At 50.2% G+C, this 18,122-nt stretch overlaps 1 protein-coding gene across 2 annotated transcripts; it reads left to right on the top strand.

Annotated features, from left to right (window-relative positions):
* Positions 1 to 448: 448 nt before the first annotated feature.
* Positions 449 to 13,923, top strand: CHMP7 (charged multivesicular body protein 7). 2 transcript variants are annotated; one of them, XM_042243128.1, is made up of 10 exons: positions 449 to 802; positions 2,704 to 2,875; positions 8,557 to 8,742; positions 8,880 to 9,013; positions 10,151 to 10,199; positions 10,442 to 10,561; positions 10,840 to 10,938; positions 11,168 to 11,228; positions 11,989 to 12,168; positions 12,382 to 13,923. In XM_042243128.1, exons 1-10 carry the CDS (start codon positions 504 to 506, stop codon positions 12,432 to 12,434), a joined length of 1,353 nt encoding a protein of 450 aa, XP_042099062.1. In that variant the 5' UTR covers positions 449 to 503; the 3' UTR covers positions 12,435 to 13,923. The 2 variants fall into 2 exon arrangements, with proteins under 2 accessions (XP_042099062.1, XP_060266876.1); XM_060410893.1 differs by having other exon boundaries at positions 11,989 to 13,923.
* Positions 13,924 to 18,122: the final 4,199 nt, after the last annotated feature.

Genomic DNA, 18,122 nt, shown 5'->3' with positions numbered 1-18,122 from the left:
ATTACTGTAAACGAAGGCTAACTTGGAAGTTTAAATGTCCGAAGTAAGACCGCCGGGTCAAGCAGCGATGAACGGTAATCCACGCGGCGATCCTGGTGCCTCTGAGGCCCCTTAGCGACACTCTCGAGTCCTAGTACCTGAAACCACCACAAGTTTGAGGCCTCTCTACAACGCTCGGCCAAACTCTATGATTCTCGAGGGGGCGCGACGCTCACCTATCCGCCGCGCACGCGCTACGTCCTCCTTTCCGCACAAAGGCTGCGGGAGGAGGGGTCGGCGCAAGCGCTCTGAGCTTCTTAGAAAATAGGGTTATTATCTCGCCTCTTGGCGCAGGCCGGGTATAGAGACGCATGCGCCGTGAGGACGTGAGAGACTTATTTCACGCGGTGGTGACGTAATGACAGAGGAGGAGGTGGCCCAGGAACGGAAGCCGGGAGGGAACCAGGGCGGAAGGGGACTAGGGCCAGGCTTGTGTTCGGTTCCTTGGCGGGGCTGGGGTTCCGATGTGGTCCCCGGAACGGGAGGCCGAGGCCCCGGCCGGGGGAGACCCGGCTGGCCTACTGCCCCCGGAGTGGGAGGAGGATGAGGAGCGCATGTCCTTCCTGTTCTCAGCCTTCAAAAGGAGTCGCGAGGTGAACAGCACCGACTGGGACAGCAAGATGGGCTTCTGGGCGCCGTTGGTGCTGAGCCACAGCCGCCGCCAGGGGGTGGTGCGCCTGCGTCTGCGGGACTTGCAGGAGGCCTTTCAACGCAAGGGCAGCGTCCCGTTGGGGCTGGCCACCGTGCTGCAGGACCTGCTGCGGTGAGGGCGGGCCCGGCCGGGGGGCGGGGCGGCTCCCCGCGGGCAGCGACCCAGGCAGTTCTCCCGGGCGCACCGCGCCCAGTCCCGGGTCTGGCTTCCAGGAGCCGTCTGTGTTTGCTCAGTGGGCTAAGGAGGCCAGGTTAGGGGTGTTTGGAGGGAATGGGAGGTGGGGTATGGAGGAAATTGAGGAGCCAGGATAGCCTGATTAGATGCGATCCAGACGGTAAGAGGAGAAGCCAGCCTGGCGGAGGTGACAGTGATCTGGACTGGAATCCCGTTATGTAGGGGCTTCCAAATGTGAATAACCCCACAACAGGAGGTCTGCGAGACAGGATTTATTGAACTAAGGAAGGGCGGAGCTAAGAAGAAAGTAGTGGTGGGGGAGAGGTGTGTAGGGACCTTGCCAACAGCCCCCCGGCACAGGTATTGTGTCTGGCCTGTCTTGGTTTGTCCTTGGCACAGGCTGTTTAGAGCGGAGGACATGACTGAGTATCTTGGTGATCTGAGAAGGTCCTGTAGGTGCTACCTGTGCGACAGGTGCAGGGTTTTTCTAGGTTCCTGAGGCGGGTAGCATGAACATCTAACAGATATACCGCACTTTGCTGTGTGCAGGTATTTTGCCTACATCATTTCATCTGGCTCCTTCAGCAGTCCTGCGGTGACGGAATTATCCTCTCAGACAGAAGCTGAGTCTGAGAGAGGTGCAGCAACTTACTGGGGGTTACACAGATGGTTAGAGGTTATGGCAGGGCTGGACCCGGGGTCTTCTGAGTCTCGAGCATTTGCACTCAGGTTGTATATGTCATATACTGAGTGGCCTCTCTAGCACAGTGACTTCGTCGGGGTCAGAGACTGACGAAGGTCAACTTTGATGTGTTGCTTTTAGCTCAACCCTCTTCCAAATTAAGAGATCTTCCTTCCTCCCAGCCCCCTTCCCTTGACTGACATTGATGGGGCAAGCCGTTTCTGGAACTTCTCCCACATGGGGCACAGGGTAGACAGTAGCTGAAAAAGTCAGTGAGGGGCAGGAAGAATCTGAGCTTCCTTATTACAACAGGACCGTCCTCTCCCACTTCCTACCCAGAGACCTGTAGTACCTCTTTTTCTCCTCTCCTGACTGCTGGCACCCCACTGAGGCCTCCTGATGTTTGACAGGGTCTGGGACCTGAAGAATTTCTGAGGGAGACATTTTTCCATAGAAGCAGCATAGCAGAGTAGTTAACAGCTTTGATTGAGGGCCAGATGGCCTGGGTGCAAATCCTGGCTCTGCCATATGCTAAATTATGTGACCGAGGGAAAAATATGTACCTCTCCCATAAGCCTCAGTTTGATCAGTTGTAAAACATGATTGTACTTACATTTATTTTGTGTATTTGAAGAGATACTCCTTAGCACCCCTTAGCACAGTGACTGGCCCATGGGAAGCATTCAGTAAAACTAGCTACTTATTACTAGGACTTTGAAATGCTTGTGCCTTATCTACACCCAAGCTTAGGACTAGCAGAAAACCCTTTCTCTGAACTGCTTTGTCTTCATCCTCATGTCTTGCCCTTGACACTAATCCGTTATTGTTTTGAGCTCTATTCGTCAAGGGAAGTCTCAACACAGGCCCTGTAGCCTCCTGTGTCTCTGGAGCCTTATCAGAGAGCTTGCATTTGGGAGCCAAATTATAGTTTAGCTTTGGCCTCTGTTGTCTTCTCAGTCCCTCGGTTTTCTCTTGCCAAAAATTGTTGTGAGGCTTGGAGCTGGAGCGTAAACAGCACTGCTCACAGTAGCTGACATGGAGGTGCCTGGTAATGGTGCTTATGAAGATGACGATCACATTCCTCTTTGGGCTAAGGAGGGAGGTGGGGCCATTGCAGTAAAGCCTGCCACCTGCCCTTTTCTTTCTTCACCGGCAGTCGAGGGGAGCTGCAGCGGGAGTCTGACTTCATGGCCAGTGTAGACAGCAGCTGGATCTCCTGGGGGGTCGGAGTCTTCCTGCTGAAGCCCCTCAAGTGGACTCTTTCCAACATGCTAGGGGATCATAAGGTTCCTGCCGAGGAGGTGCTCGTGGCTGTGGAGCTTCTTAAGGTGGGTGCTCAGGAGTGAGAGGTCTGGGTGTCATCTGGGGTGATGACAGGACCCTCCACGTTTCTTGGGTGGCTTGGGTGAATCATTAGAAAAAGAACTGATCTTTCTTATGGGTTGACAGAGCTGATAACTGAGTTTATCTGACCTTCCTTTTGCTATACTTTGTAGCAATGAGTTGTTGGTTGGACTTGTACATTTCAAGGGTGAACCTCTATCTAGAAATTGTCAGGTACACACAGTTGAGTAATTTCTATATTTGTAGGGATTAATGATAAACTAAAGTTTAGAAAACTTGGTTGCCATTTCCTCTTTCAGCTTTGCCCTCCCCTAAATCAGTAAACTGGGCTTCCTTGGTGGCTCGGTGGTAAAGAACCCGCCTGCCAGTGCAGGAGATGCAGGTTCGATACCTGGATGAGGAAGATCCCTTGGAGAAGGAGGTGGCAAACCACTCCAGTATTCTTGCCTGGGAAATCCCATGGACAGAGGAGCCTGGGTCGAAAAAAGTCCATGGGTCCCTACAGTCCGTGGGTTGAAAAAGAGTTGGGCACAACTGAGTGACTAAACCGCAACTAAATCAGCAAGCTAGGCTCAGATGTCCTTCTTTCTCCCTTGCCTACCGCTGTCGCAGAAACCACCAGGCTCTCTTCCTTTCATGCTCTTCTGGCCATTCAGCTTCCTCCCGGCCTGCCTTCTGTCCAAAGCCCAGAGCATGCCACTGATGCTTGACTGCTTCTCTTATCTACACCCTTGGCTCCTCTGCAGCTCTCAGGCCACACCAGAGAGAGACACCAGCAAATCAACCACCTTAGATCAGCCCCATGGTCCTTCATTTCTGCCAGAAAAAATTGCTCCGTCACCAGGAGTGGGGCCCCTCCCAAAGTCCCAGCTTTAGGAGGGCCCTCGGAGCCACTCTGCTGCCTAGTGTTCCTGTCCCCCCCCCCCCCACCCCCATCCCCCACACACACGCGCTTCATGCTCTCTGCAGATACTGCACTGAGAACATAGAAAGAATCCCCTTAGTCGCCCTTCAACTTTCTGTCTTACCGCTTCCAATTTGACCTCCTCTCAGCCTTGCTTCCTCCCCAGGCTCAGAGGATGAAGTGTCCTTCCTCTGTCCCCTATGTGCTCTCAAGTCTGTCCCAGCCCTTAGTGGCATCAGTGACCCTCGCAATCAGTATATTCCTTCTGCTCTTTCACGCTCTCCTTCAGCCTGTAAACCCACCCCAGTTTTCCCATCTCAGGATGACTCCTTGTGGGACCTGAGGCCCTGACTAGTCACTGCTGTGTCTCCTTCTTAGGCAAGCTTGGCTGTCCCCACATCTTTACTTCCACACACACTTTTTTTTAAAAGATTATTTGATTTTATTTTTGGCTGTGCTGGATCTTCGTGGCTGTGAGAGGGCTTTAGCTCGTTGCAGCCAGCAGGGGCTATTCTCTAGTTCTGGTGCACGGGCTTACGTTGTGGTGGCTTTTCCTGCTGAGGAGCACAGGCTATAGGCAAATGGGCTCAGTAGTCGTGGCACATGGGCGTAGTTGTTCTATGGCATGTGAGGGTCTTTCTTGACCGGGGATGGAACCTGTGTCCCCTGCATTGCGAGGCAGATTCTTAACCACTGGACCCCTAGGGAAGCCCTCCACCTACTCTCTAACCCAGGGCAGACCTGCATCACCCCCACCGCTCCACCTGACTGTGGTGGGCAAGGTTATAGTAACCTTAAGTGTGTGTGTGTGTGTGTGTGTGTGTGTGTGTGTGTGTGTCTTTATAAAGCTGACTGAACACAGTGTCTATAAAGTAGACTTGCAGACAGTGGTTATTTTTGAAACTCAAAAGCCCAACCTTCCCTGGTGGCTCAGTGGTAAAGAATCCACCTGCAATGCAGTAGACCTGGGTTTGACCCCTGGGTTGAGAAGACCCCCTGGAGAAAAGAATGGCTACCGACTCCAGTATTCTTGCCTAGAGAATCCCAAGGACAGAGGAGCCTGGTGGATTGCAGTCCATGGGGTTGCAAAGAGTCGGACACAACTGAGTGACTAACATTTGAATGGCATAATCACTTGAAGTCCAGCCTCAGAGCCCTGGAGGCTTCCACACAGCTGGGGCCAGGTCGCAACCTCCCCCCCCGCCTCCCCGCCAGCCCCCCACCATGAGAAGCTCCAGTTTCTCCTCACCCTGACAGACAGCCCTCCTCCCTGCCACCTCACCCTGGGGATCAAGTCTCCAAAACCTACCTGCTCTCCCTGTCCCCTGGGATTTTTGACTAAGCAGCATGCATTTTCTTCAGGAAATCACCTCTCCCCCTCTGCACTACTCTCCCTCTCAGCCTCCAGGGCTCGGCCAGGGACACACAGAAACTGCTTGGTGGCTTAAGTGGTTCTGGGCCAGCTCTTTCCCTCCTTGTGGTCTTTTCCCTCAGGTGTTCTCCAACCTGGAGCAACAGGGGGTCCATCCATTTATCCTCGCAGTTGTAGTTTTGGACTCAGTGTTTTGAGAGCAAAGGCAGAGATGGGGGTAGATGGGAGTGGAATCACAGAAATCTTCTAAGAACCAACAATTTTTGACAGCAGAGTAGTCTAATCCTCTTTAGGTAGAAAAATAAATCTGGCTCTTCAGGGGCATGGACTGTTAACTCTGTGTGGCTCAGACAGTAAAGCGTCTGCCTGCAATGCAGAAGACCCGGGTTTGATTCCTGGGTCGGGAAGATTCTCCTGGAGAAGGAAATGGCAATCCACTTCAGCACTCTTGCCTGGAAAATCCCATGGACGGAGGAGCCTGATAGGCTACAGTCCATGGGGTCACATAGAGTCAGACACAACTGAGCGACCTCACTTTCAGCTTACATCACTACACAGAACACTTTGATGCTTAATCTCATTCAGTGACATCTGGTACCAAATATATGATGACTTCAGATACACGGTTTTCTCCTGGGAAGGAGACTTGTTTTCATGTATGAAAAATAAAGGGTCTTATCTGGATATTTTTATAAAACAAAGAAAGCCTGTTTCTGAGGTTAACTGGCTTTCCCAAGTCTAAATGCAGAAAGCAGCCAGCAAGTGTTAATCTTATTTGAAAGAAATACAAAACAGTAAAAACTGCCCATAGAGATTGTGATTTGCAAAAATTGTACAAAGAAAGTTGCCTTTCTTTTCATCCCATCTCCACCTCTTTGGCTACATTCCCTTCCCAGTTCTGTTTGCAGAAGCACACATCCCTTCTTATTGACCTTATTATGTTACTTTCCATTTTATCTTCTTGTTGGCGTTTAGTACTTCTGAAATTCTTATTTACTTGTATTTTATCTTTCTCCCCCACCAGAAGGGAGAAGTTTCATGGGGCCTGGGAACGGTGCCTGGTACATAGTAGAGAGTCAGGAAATATTGGTTAACACAGTAAGTGAATATACACATACACGATTTGTTGTTGTTCAGTCACTCCGTCATGTTTGACTCTTGGTGACCCCATGGACTGTAGCCCGCCACCTGGTGGGCCTCTGTCCGTGGGATTCTCTAGGCAAAAATACTGGAGTGGGTAGCCATTTCCAGGGGATCTTACCAACCCAGGGATGGAACCTGTGTCTTCCGCATTGGCAGGTGGATTCTTCACCACTGAGCCACCAGGGAAGCCCATGTACATACATATGTATGCACATTTTAATCTAGAAATGTTACCTTATTTTACCTATTGGTCTACAACCAGCCTTTTTTTTTTCCCCACCTTAATATATCATGAACACCCTTCTAGGTCCCTCCTACATGATACAGATCTACTTCATTCTTTTGGATGGCTGCATAATAATCTATGGACTTGCCACAATTTATCCAGTAGTTACCACACAGATGGATATTTAAGTCATTCCAATTTCTCTCTGTCACAAAGAAATACTTCTTTGACAGCCTTGTGCCTGCATGTATACTCTTCACTTTATTTTCTAGAAATGTATATGTACATTTTAAGTTTTAACAGAAATTACCAAATTACTTTTCAGAAGTTCCTCCTAATTTACGCTTTCATGAAGATTACATTAAAGTACCCAGTCTCCTCACATCCTCGCCAGCACTGGATAACATTAAGTCTTTTAAATTTTGTCAGTTTGATGAATAAAAATACTTCCTTTTTGGAATTTGAGCATCTTTTCACCTATCCACTGGCCATTTACATATTCTCTTCTGTGAATTGCCTTTTTATAGCCTTTGCCTGTTTTTATTTTGGATTCTTTGTCTTTTATATTATTGGTGGGAGTTTTCTGTTTATTAAGGGTGTGTGTGTGTGTGCATGCGTGTGCGGGCTTAGTCACTCAGTCGTGTCTGACTCTTTGCCACCCCACAGACTGTAGTCTGCATAGGAGACTCAGGTTCAGTCCCTAGGTTGGGAAGATGCCCTGCAAGAGGGCATGGCAACTTACTCCAGTATTCTTGCCTAGAGAATACCATGGACAGAGGAGCCTGGCTGGCTACAGTCCATGGGGTCGCAAAGAACTGGACATGACAGAAAAACTACACTTTCATATATGTATATATATATAAAAGATACATTTAGTATTAAGAGTTTAATATTGTCTTTCAGTTTCTTGTTTTCATTTTTACTTATGATGTCTTCTACATGTAAAAGTTTTTATATTTCTATAGATTTTTCAAATTTTCCTTTTTGGCTACTGAATTTCTGCTCTTACTTAGAAAGGCGTAACTTTTCTACTCTTGCTTAGAAAGACATAACCCTCTACTTCAAAGGTTAAAAAGATTTTTCTTTTAAGCATTTTCTTCAAATATGCTTTCATTTTCTCAATTTAAATGGTAATAATGTAGTAGGTATTTTTGTATATGTGGTGAAGAAGACTCAGACTTCATGCTGCTGCTTGTGACTATTCCTCTTCCTGAGATGACCTTCCCACCAACATCCCACATAATGACTTACCTATGGGATTCTGCTCAACAACTATTATTTTCTGAGCAATTGCTGAACTCCTGGGTAGTCCTTCTCTGTATTTTCATAGCATCCTGTGCATACCTCAGTACATATTTGTTATTTGCAGAAGACTGAAAGAGTAATTTCCACGAAGGAGGAAGACAGTGGCATTGTTTCTGGGAACCTGTGTTTCTTAGACTTCTCATCTAAGTCTAAAGATTCCTAAATTCTCATGAAAATTCCATCCCAATACTTCCCTCTTGGGGCTCTTTCTAGACTCAGTACTGTTCCAGTTTGCAGGATTCCCATTTGGCATAAAAGTGGAGAGACCGGGACTGGCCGGGAGTTTATAGACATCATCTCCATCCACCTTCTCCAGCTTGCCAAGGACCAGTGAGAGCGACTGGTTCAGGATCACACAGGCTGGCCTGACCACCAGCCTCGGCTCTCCATCTGTGGCCATGCTACCACACCACAGTGCTTCATTCTCCCCTTGGGGGCCCATAGGCAAGAGAGACGCAGGAACATGGAGTCCCAAATGGAAGGGCAAGCCAAGTTGGCTCCCAACATACCATGTGCCTTATTTCACCCATGCTCACCAGACATTCCTCCAGGGTATAAAAAAAACATGAATCCTTTCCTTTTCCAAAGCTGAGGACAGGTTGGGTGCTCCCCTCCTCTTACCTTGTGTGATCGTGGATCTGAAACACGGCTCAGGGCTCTCAGGTTTCTGGGGGCAGCGATCCCTCCCCGCAAGCACTTTGCACTTCCCCTGCAGGAGAAGGCTGAGGAGGTGTACCGTCTGTATCAGAACTCCCCGCTCTCCTCGCACCCCGTGGTGGCCCTGTCAGAGCTCAGCACCCTGTGTGCAGGCTCCTGTCCGGACGAGAGGACCTTCTACCTGGTGTTGCTGCAGCTACAGAAAGAGAAGCGGGTCACCGTCCTGGAGCAGAATGGGGAGAAGGTACAGGAACGCGTTCCTTCTCCCCTCACTCCCCGAGACCTTGTCCACTGTGTGCTGACATAGCCGCCAGCACCCCTGCCCAGGGGTTTCTCAGGATTCAGGGTCAGAGCACCAGTAATTTGTCCCTGTCCGTTCAGATCGTGAAGTTTGCCCGAGGCCCCCACGCCAAGGTCTCTCCTGTCAACGACGTGGATGTCGGGGTCTACCAGCTGATGCAGAGTGAACAGCTGCTGTCCCGCAAGGTGGAGTCCTTGTCGCAAGAAGCCGAGAGGTAACTACCCCTGAGCTGAGTGCCCCAGACCCCACCCTGGCCGGCCCTCAGAGCCGGCAAAGCACTGGTGACTGTGGGCTCTGTAAAAAGAAGAATTAAGGTTATATTTTGCTGATTAGGAAAGTACTAACTGCTCAGTGCAACAGTCACAGAAAGCACCAATTATCACAAAGGAAAACAAAATGAATTCTTCCCCCTGCGGGTGCAGCTGTTAGCACTGTGTTTGTGTTCTTCCAAGCCATCATCCATTTAACCAGTGTTTACTGAGCCAGGCCTTATCTTGGGGATGTGTTAAGTTGGCCGAAGAGTTCATTCAGGTTTTTTGGTAAGATCTTACAGAAAAACCTGAATGAACTCTTAGCCAGCCCAATAGTAGTGAATGCGCCAGGTATATACAGCCTTCTGGGGGTCTTGGTAAGGGACCCCTGCCCTTCCCCTCGGATGACCAGGCAAGACATCCCTGCTGAAGACATGTAAGCACTTCCCCGAAAGGTAGGCTATATAGACGTGGAATCAGAATGTGCTTGTTCACACCCTCTTACAGCGGGAGAATCCCCACCTTGTGGGAACGCCAAGGTCATTGGAGGTGTTAGGAAGTCATTCCCTGCCTGCTGGCTTTCCAGGTGGTGCTAGTGGTAAAGAGTCTGCCTACCAGTGCGGGAGACATAAGAGACTAGGGTTCAATCCCTGGGTCGGGAAGATCCCCTGAAGGATCTTCCAGTGTTCTTGCCTGGGAAAATCCCATGGACAGAAGAGCCTGGCAGGCTATAGTCTGTGTGGTCACAAAGAGTCGGACACGACTGAAGCAACTTAGCACACCCTACATGCCAGCTCCCAGGATGGCAGTCTGTCTTTAAGGCACCTTGTCGATCTGTTTTCCCTCTCTATGAATTGAAATAACTTTTCCTTGGTTGTTTACCTTCCCCACATGCAGACCTCCCCTTCCAGCTCATATTTCAACCTGCTGCAGGGGTTTGGCCATGGGCGGTTGGGCATCGTTTTTCTGGCCCTTGGGTGAAATGAATTTGCTTTTCAGATTTGAAAAGTACCTTCACCAAAAGTGCTACTTGTGGGGACACTTGAGGACCCTGCCATCCCCCTCCTATGGCCTCGTCATTTTTAGCTGTCCCTTTGTAGGTATAAAGAAGAAGCCCGCCGGGCATGCCGAGCAGGGAAGAAGCAGCTGGTGAGTTTTGTCTCCCCACTCCCCACCCCCAGCTGTGTCCTGGTGCCCTAGGATGGCAGTGAGAGGAGCCCAGTTCAGAAAGCAGCCTTCTCAAGGCTAGCAGAACGTCTGTGGGTGGCCCAGGCATCATGATGGCTTGCTTTACAAACCCGGGGTGGGTCTTACCTTCTGGGAAGGGCTCTCTTCCTTGGGCCTTTTGGCCCACCTGGTTTGTCCTTAACCATGTCTCCATGCCCCACTAGGCCCTGAGGTCTCTCAAGGCCAAGCAGCGGACAGAGAAGCGCATCGAGGCCCTGCATGCCAAGCTGGACACAGTTCAAGGCATCCTGGACCGGATCTATGCCTCGCAGACAGATCAGATGGTAGCCACCACCCCTCTGCCCCAGTGTTTGGCCAGTTCTATGCCGTGTCCACCCCTTCTCCCTTCCACTGAGGCTTTGCTGTCTGGAGAAGGCTGGGGTTCTTTCAGGATATGGTTGGGACTGCCTTTGCCCCTCCTGTTGGGAAGTTTTGGGCTCAGTTGACATGGGGTGAATCGTGCATGGGTAAGGGGAAAAAAACCCAAAGCTGTCTTCTGGAGACAGAACAATGTAGTCTGTATTTTGCCCAGTGTTCTTCATCTGCACTGCTTTCTCTTTAGGTTTTCAATGCCTATCAGGCCGGGGTGGGAGCGCTGAAACTCTCCATGAAGGATGTCACAGTGGAGAAGGCGGAGAGCCTTGTGGATCAGATCCAGGAGGTATGGGGGCTGGGCAGGGCACATACCTACACCAGACAGTTCTGAGGACAGACGTGACTTTGTTGTATTGATACTTCTTTCCCCAACTGTTGACCTTGTGAACTTGAGGAAGCTTCCCCCAATTCTCAGATGGGGCAGCACTACTTTGTAACCCTGAACATTGAAACCCAAAGACTGAGATCTCTAGAGATGCATTCAGAGTTCACGGTCTGGCGCTTTTCTCTTGCAGCTGTGTGACACCCAGGACGAAGTTTCTCAGACACTGGCTGGTGGGGTAACCAATGGCCTAGGTGAGTTGACAAGATGATTTTGTCGTCTTTCCTTTCTAAGCAGACTTCGCCTCTCTGTGCAGGGATAGGTCTGGCCAGGATCAGTTCTCCTAATGCAGGCAGGGCTCTCCCCCATCTCCAGGGCTTCTCTGCAGGAGTGATGGGAAGGAATTGGCCTTTCCTCCTTGACAGGCTGTTGACCCGCCCTTCAGCACTCCAGGGCCCCTTACTCCCTGGGCATCTTCCTAGGGCAAGGAGAAGCAGGGTCAGTTCCTTGGTGTAAACAAAATAAACCTCCTCAATGACTTAGCTCTGTGTGTGGACAAAGAGTATCTGCTCGAAGGTGCCCTTTGCCTCCCAACTCACATGATTGATTTATTGATTGATTGGCTGTGCTGAGTCTTTGTTGCTGCACATGGGCTTTCTCTAATTGCAGTAAGCGAGGGCTGCTCTCTAGTTGCGGGGTTCAGGCTTCTCTTGTCATGGAGCACAGGCTCTCAACAGTGCAGGCTCAGTAGCTGTGGCACATGGGCTTAGTTGCCCCACGGCCTGTGGGATCTTCCTAGACCAGGGATTGAACCTGTGTTCCCTACATTGGCAGGCAGACTCTTAACCACTTGACCACCAGGGAAGCCCATCACACAGCTTTTTTAAATAATCCTTCAAGAAGACCTGGGCATCTTTGGTAAAGCTGAGCTGGGTTTGCTGTCCACAGTCCTTGATCATTAACGCATTTCCTCCCTGGACTTCCATGTGTCCTTATGTCGTCTCTTCTCGCCAGACTTTGACAGTGAGGAGCTGGAGAAGGAGTTGGACATCCTGCTTCAGGACACCACCAAAGAACCTTCGGATCTGCCCGACAACCCCCAGGAGACGTTTTATATCAACAGTGTGCCTAACACTAGGATCTCAGATGCCGAACTTGAAGCTGAACTTGAGAAACTGTCCTTATCAGAGGGAGGTAGGGAGCTGTGTTCCCAGGGTGGCTGGTGGGCTTGTGACCCTCTGGCTCATGGTTAATGGGTCCCAACACGCTTGCTCCCTCTGCCAGGGTACCAAATGGGGGAAGGGAGTCCTGGGCTCCTTATTTATATTAAGACTCAGTCCCTTAAACACTGGGGTGCTTTCATCTCAGATATCTGCCGTAGAGTTCAGCCATTTCATCTCCCTGCAGGTTTGGTCCCAAGCAGGAAATCTCCAAAAAGACAATTGGAACCAACTCTCTAAAGCCATTGTAGGACCCTCAAGTGAAGGACCCTCACGTCAGAGAGAGACCAGGCTTGCGTGTATGTGTGTGTGTGTACATAGTTATTTAAACGAGAAACTCGGAATGTGTTGGGAAGAGGAGGAAGGACAAGCGCTCCTGCATCTGGATGTCGCCACTTACCACGGGACACTTAGAGTTTCTGGAAGCGTGCGCCCAAGGCGTGCTGCCAGCCAGGGTCATGGCCCTGCCTGCTCATCTTTCTAGTGCCACAGTTTATACGGTTCTGTGTGTGCCCTGTCGTCTCTCATAGCCTGCAGTCCTGCCATGGGCTCAGTTAGGTTTGTCTTCCCCCACCAGCCTCATTTTGGCCAGCGAAGGCAAAAGAGTTTGTGCAGGTTTGCCAAATCAGAGTCTGTCCTCATGGCCCCTCCCCGCGCCCCACGTGTTTAGAGGAGTTTATTCTGTCTGTTGGTCTGGTACACAGCTCCCAGCCCCTCTCTGTTCCCTCTGGTAATGAGAAGGAGGAGACTCAAACAGCTGCCACTTTAGGGAGAAACGCACAGTGTCAAACAAGGGGGAAACGCCAGTTCCTTCCCATTGCTCCTGTGGAGAAGCCCGGGAGAGAGAGGAGTGGGGAAGAGCCCTGCCTGTGCTAGGGCTCCCTGGGGTCCATTGTCAGATTCTCCAGGTGTTCAGAAAGAGAGGTCACCCCCAAGTGGCTCAGAGTCGTGGTAGTTGGAGAGGGGTCTCGTGGGGTTGATGGACACAGCTGCCTCTTCCATGTTATGCAAAAGAACATCTGTTGACTGGAGAAAGGGTTACTCTGGGTCTTTTGAACTTGACAGAAGCCCAGGTGACTACAGGGCCCCAGGAATCTGAACCCCATCTGCTTTCTTAAAAAAGGTATCTTTGCCTTGCCCCCATGGTGAATAACTTAAATATAACTTTAACACAAATCAGAAGAATCCACACAACAGCACACCTCCCCTTCGTGAGCCTGGCAGAAAAACACAGGTTCTTTTGTTTGAATTTCAAAAGCATCTTATGCTGTGGCCCAACGCTCAGGGCAGGGCATCTGAGCCAGGATGTGCAATAGAAGCAGAAGACGGTGGCCTTGACCACGTCAGCTGTGTGCTTCCCCAGTCCTGCTCTGCACCCAGCCCCGCCTCCTGGAGGCCCATCTTCCTGCTTCCTTTGACGAGTAGGGGAGGATGGTGGGGGGACAGGCAGGAGAGGGTCTGAATTTGCTGGCAGCAGGGAGAAGAAAAAACACCAGCCACACTGCTGCCCTGCCACAGTCCCAGACGCCTGCCTGGCCCCTGGCACTGCCCCTCCCTCTGGGGGTGGCGAAGAGTGAGGGGAGGCATCTGCTCCAGGCCAGGAGCATGATCACTGTTCCACAAATTTCTCTCCCACTCGGCCTTGGGAAACTGATATGTTGGGGGTAAAAAGAAACAATCACTATTTTTTCTTTTTTTATCTGGTAAATAATTAAAAGAAAAAGTCCGAGCGCTTCGTCTTCCTCTGTCTTTCATTTTTTTCTCCTTTGAACTGTTTATTTTGTATTGGAGTATATGGGCTTCCTTGGTGGCTCAGTTGGTAAAAAGCCTGCCTACAATGTAGGAGACCCAGGTTTGATCCCTGGGTGGGAAGTTCTCCTGGAGAAGGGAATGGCTACCCATTCCAGTATTCTTGACTGGAGAATCCCATGGACACAGGAGCCTGGCAGCCTACAGTCCTTTGGGGCACAAGAGTTAGACCCAGCTTAGCAACTCAAACCACCACTACGATACCCGATTAACAAACAATGTGATAGTTTCAGCTGAACAGCAAAGGGACTCAGCCTTAGATGTACATCCATTCTCCCCCAAACTCCCTTCCAATCCATGCTGCCACACAACATTTGGCAGCATTCCATGTGCTATACCGGAAAAGGCAATGGCACCCCACTCCAGTACTCTTGCCTGGAAAATCCCATGGATGGAGGAGCTTGGTGGGCTGCAGTCCATGGGGTTGTGAAGAGTCGGACATGACTAAGCGACTGCACTTTCACTTTTCACTTTCATGCATTGGAGAAGGAAATGGCAACCCACTCCAGTGTTCTTGCCTGGAGAATCCCAGGGACGGTGGAGCCTGGTGGGCTGCCATCTATGGGGTCGCACGGAGTTGGACGCAACTGAAGCAACTTAGCAGCAGTAGCAGCAGCAGCATGTGCTATACAGAAGGTAGGTCCTTGGTTATCCACTTTAAATATAGCAGTACATACCTATCCATCCCAAACTCCCTAGCTATCCCTTCCACCCCTCTTTCCCCCCGCCCCCCCTACCCCGGCAACCATAAGTTCAAGATGTCTGTTCTTTAGGTTGTCCAAGTGCCCTGTTCCTGCTCCCTGATCCTCCCCTGCAGCGTACACACACTGGTGCCACAGGAGAAGGCTGGCTGGCTCCAAAGCAGGTGTCCTGAGTTGCTGTGAAAGTGGTCAGCCTACCCCATTGCTCTCTCAGGCTGACACTGTTATTCAATGACCTCCTTCATTTAAGAGTGTACCATCATTTTCCTTACTCTCTTCCCAGCTCTCTTTCCTCTGCCTGTATGACCATATTTTAGCCTGGCACCAGTATTTATTCAGCACATGTTACACCTGTGGGGTTTGTCATCCTTGAGGGGAGACAGGCTTTGAACCTGAGAGCATAGCTAGAACAGACTGGAAGTTCTGCCGCAGCGCTAGGTACGTCAGCAGGTGAACCAAACAGGGAAAGGAGTCACGAGGAGCCTGGAGCAGAGACAGTTGGAACCGAATAGAGTGAAGATCCTGGGTGGAGAAGATCCCCAGGAGGAGGAGAATGGCAACCCACTCCAGTATTCTTGTTTGAAAAATCTCGGACAGGAGCCTGGCGGGCTACAGTCCACGGGGCCAGAGTGGGACACAACCAATAGACTGAACACAGAGTGAAGGTGGGCCAAGTTCTCCGGCGTGGAGCTGAGGTAGGGAACCCACTCCACCTCCCAAAGCAGTCGAGTGCCCAGACTATGAGCCTCTTATCTGTTCTCCTGTTACTTTCTCCTGCTGACCTGAGCTGCTAAGGAGTCCTGGTTTCAGTGTTTCAGCCTGGTTCTTCACTATGGGACAGGAAATTAAAAGAAGAGGTTTGAGTCTAGGCTGGATCAGACTGAAGACAGGAAGCCACCTGCTGGTGGGGACTGCATTTTCAGCATGGGATCCCCATGGGGGGCCTGGGTCTGGCCTCAGGAGTCTCCTCTTGGAGCTGACTCAGTTTACTAAGGGAATTGGTGAGTTTTCCTCTGTGTGGAGAGAAATCACATCCATGGAGCTGAATCAGGTTCAGACACTGCCCTGTGGGGTCCAGACACACAGCATGGACTTAAGGGCTCAGGGAGGCTTCATTTAAAGAGGCTACAGCCCCGTTCTCATTTCCCTTGAATACTTCCTTGGGTTTTTAGAATCTTGTCAAGTAATCTATAAGTTTTAGAATACCATCTATCCGTGATTCCACTGAGATCACATTGAGAAAATGTAACGAATCAGGTGGGGACTGGTCCTGACTGGGTATCAGGAAATCTGTTTTCAGTTCTCACCTTGTTTGTGAGCGCTCAGTCGCTCAGTCATGTCTTACTCTTTTGCGACCCCATGGACTGTAGCCCGCCAGGCACCTCTGTCCATGGGATTCCCCCCCAGGCAAGAATACTGGAGTGGGTTGTCATTCCACCTTAGCCACTAACTAGTAGCTTTGGAAACTGGCCTCTCCCTTCTTAGCTGTAAAGAGGAGCAGACAAGGTGACTCTGGAAATTCTGATTCTCCTAAGGTCCCTCTGGGTGGCCTGCTTTTCCCTTCTCTTGAATCCTTGCTGTCTTGTGACAGGAATTGGGGAAGTGCCACAGAAATACCTGCAAAAGTGGCTGGGGAGTCCCTAGGCCCTGCCAGCTGGGGACATTGATGTGTTTGGAGGGTGTTGGGTGAGGATGTGTTGCTGGGAGCAAAGGTCGGGGGGCGCAGCCTCAGAACCTTCTGGGCCTCCCAGAAAGCGGCTCTTGGCCAGAGGCCTGTGGCTGGGTGGGCTCTGAGGTTGGTCACCCAGTCGTAGGAGGGCCCAGGAAGAGTGAAGCTTATGTGATAATAACTGTTGCTTGAAGGGTGGAGAGAGCATCCAAGGTTGAGCAGATCCCCAGAAAGAGATCAGGATGTTCTGGTTCAATCTGCTGGAAAGTCATTAAGGCCATCGGAAAAGAGCCATTTAGAAGGATGTGGCCACTGGCAGAGCTGCTGATGCAAAAGGAATCCAAACACAACTTGGCCTTGGGGTTGATGGGGGAGTTTGGCAACCCTCTTTTCTTTTGAAGTATTTTACTGTTTTCTCTACCACTGTCTCATTTTGACTCAAGTTGCAACTACTTTTTGGGAGAAATGGGGTTCCTTTTATCCTCCTACATGGAAAAAATAGGTACCCAATAGCCAAGGATGAGAGTCTGAAGGAGCCTTAGCAATTGGAGGCAAAACCATGTTTTCATAGCCAAGGACACAGAAGCTTAGGCGACTGGCCCAAAGCATAGAGTTCACGGGGGAATTCAGGGCTGCTAACTTCCAGGCTATTCTCTGTGTTACACTAGGCTCTTCCTAAGGCCAACTGTCCAAACCACATCACTCCAAAGTACTTTCCGTGGTTGGTGTTGGGTACATGGGTGGTTGGTGGTCAGTTGTGTCCGTGCTTTGAGCTGGCAGAGCAGCTTCCCCTGGCTGTCAGCGCTGTGATTACACAGATTTCTGTGGGTAGAAAACCGCCTCCTAACTGGCTGACCAGTTTCCAATTTTGAGGAAAACCAAGGACAGTCTTCACATGGTTCCTTTGCTGATAGTCACTACAACTTGAATCTTTTTAATTTGTATTTTGTAGCAGGCACATCAACGGTGTAGAAAATTTGCAGCTCTGGGCTGCACACCAGTTCCTGAAGGAGCCAGACTCAGGGCCCTCATGAGATAACCAGTGGGTGATTAGATGACACCAACCATTCCCCCAAGGGACCCCCAAAGCATGTCGTGAACTCCTGTTGCTTACTGTTTAGTCACTACGTCGTATCCAACTCTTTTGTGACCCTATGGTCTGTAGCCCGCCAGGCTCCTCTGTCCATGGGATTTTCTAGGCAAGAATACTGAAGTGGGTTGCCATTTCCTCTTCCAAGTGATCTTCCCAAGCCAGATATGGAACCCGTGATTCCTACGACTCCTGCATTAGCAGGCAGATTCTTTACCACCTCATACTGCAGCATGAGCACACCTCAGCTAGTAGATTCCCATTGCTCTGCATATGTGTGATGAATGTTGGCTGGCTTACTGGGTGATCACATGATAGGCTAGCCTGGAATAATAGAAACATATTTAGATTATACATGTTGGAAGAGAATTCAGGCATGCAAAATATCGTGCTGCAGTTCTAAACCCAGTAAAGTTAAAAATGAACAAATCCAGGTTTTTATGCCTGTGATATATGAACTAACACAGCAGTGGAGGAAAGAAGAAAATTTAATTTTATTTATTTATTGATGGCTGTGCTGGGTCTTCACTGCTGCATGCAGGTTTTCTCTAGCTGCAGCGATCGGGGGCTACTCTGTAGTTGCAGTGAGCGGGCTTCTCACTGTGTTGGTTCTCTTATTGCAGAGCACACGCTCTTAAGCAAAGTCTCTGTAGTTGTGG

The sequence above is a fragment of the Ovis aries genome, chromosome 2 (genome assembly GCF_016772045.2).
Source record: "Ovis aries strain OAR_USU_Benz2616 breed Rambouillet chromosome 2, ARS-UI_Ramb_v3.0, whole genome shotgun sequence".
Lineage (NCBI taxonomy): Eukaryota > Metazoa > Chordata > Mammalia > Artiodactyla > Bovidae > Ovis > Ovis aries.
Note: the sequence above shows the minus strand (reverse complement) of the source record. Positions and strands in the feature narration are given on the sequence as shown.

Excerpts from the sequence above, each read along its gene's own strand:
- CHMP7 (XM_060410893.1), top strand. The coding sequence starts at position 504 with ATGTGGTCCCCGGAACGGGAGGCCGAGGCCCCGGCCGGGGGAGACCCG. Across the intron at positions 9,014-10,150 it reads TTGTCGCAAGAAGCCGAGAG|GTATAAAGAAGAAGCCCGCC; the intron begins GTAACTACCCCT and ends GTCCCTTTGTAG. Across the intron at positions 10,200-10,441 it reads GAGCAGGGAAGAAGCAGCTG|GCCCTGAGGTCTCTCAAGGC; the intron begins GTGAGTTTTGTC and ends ATGCCCCACTAG.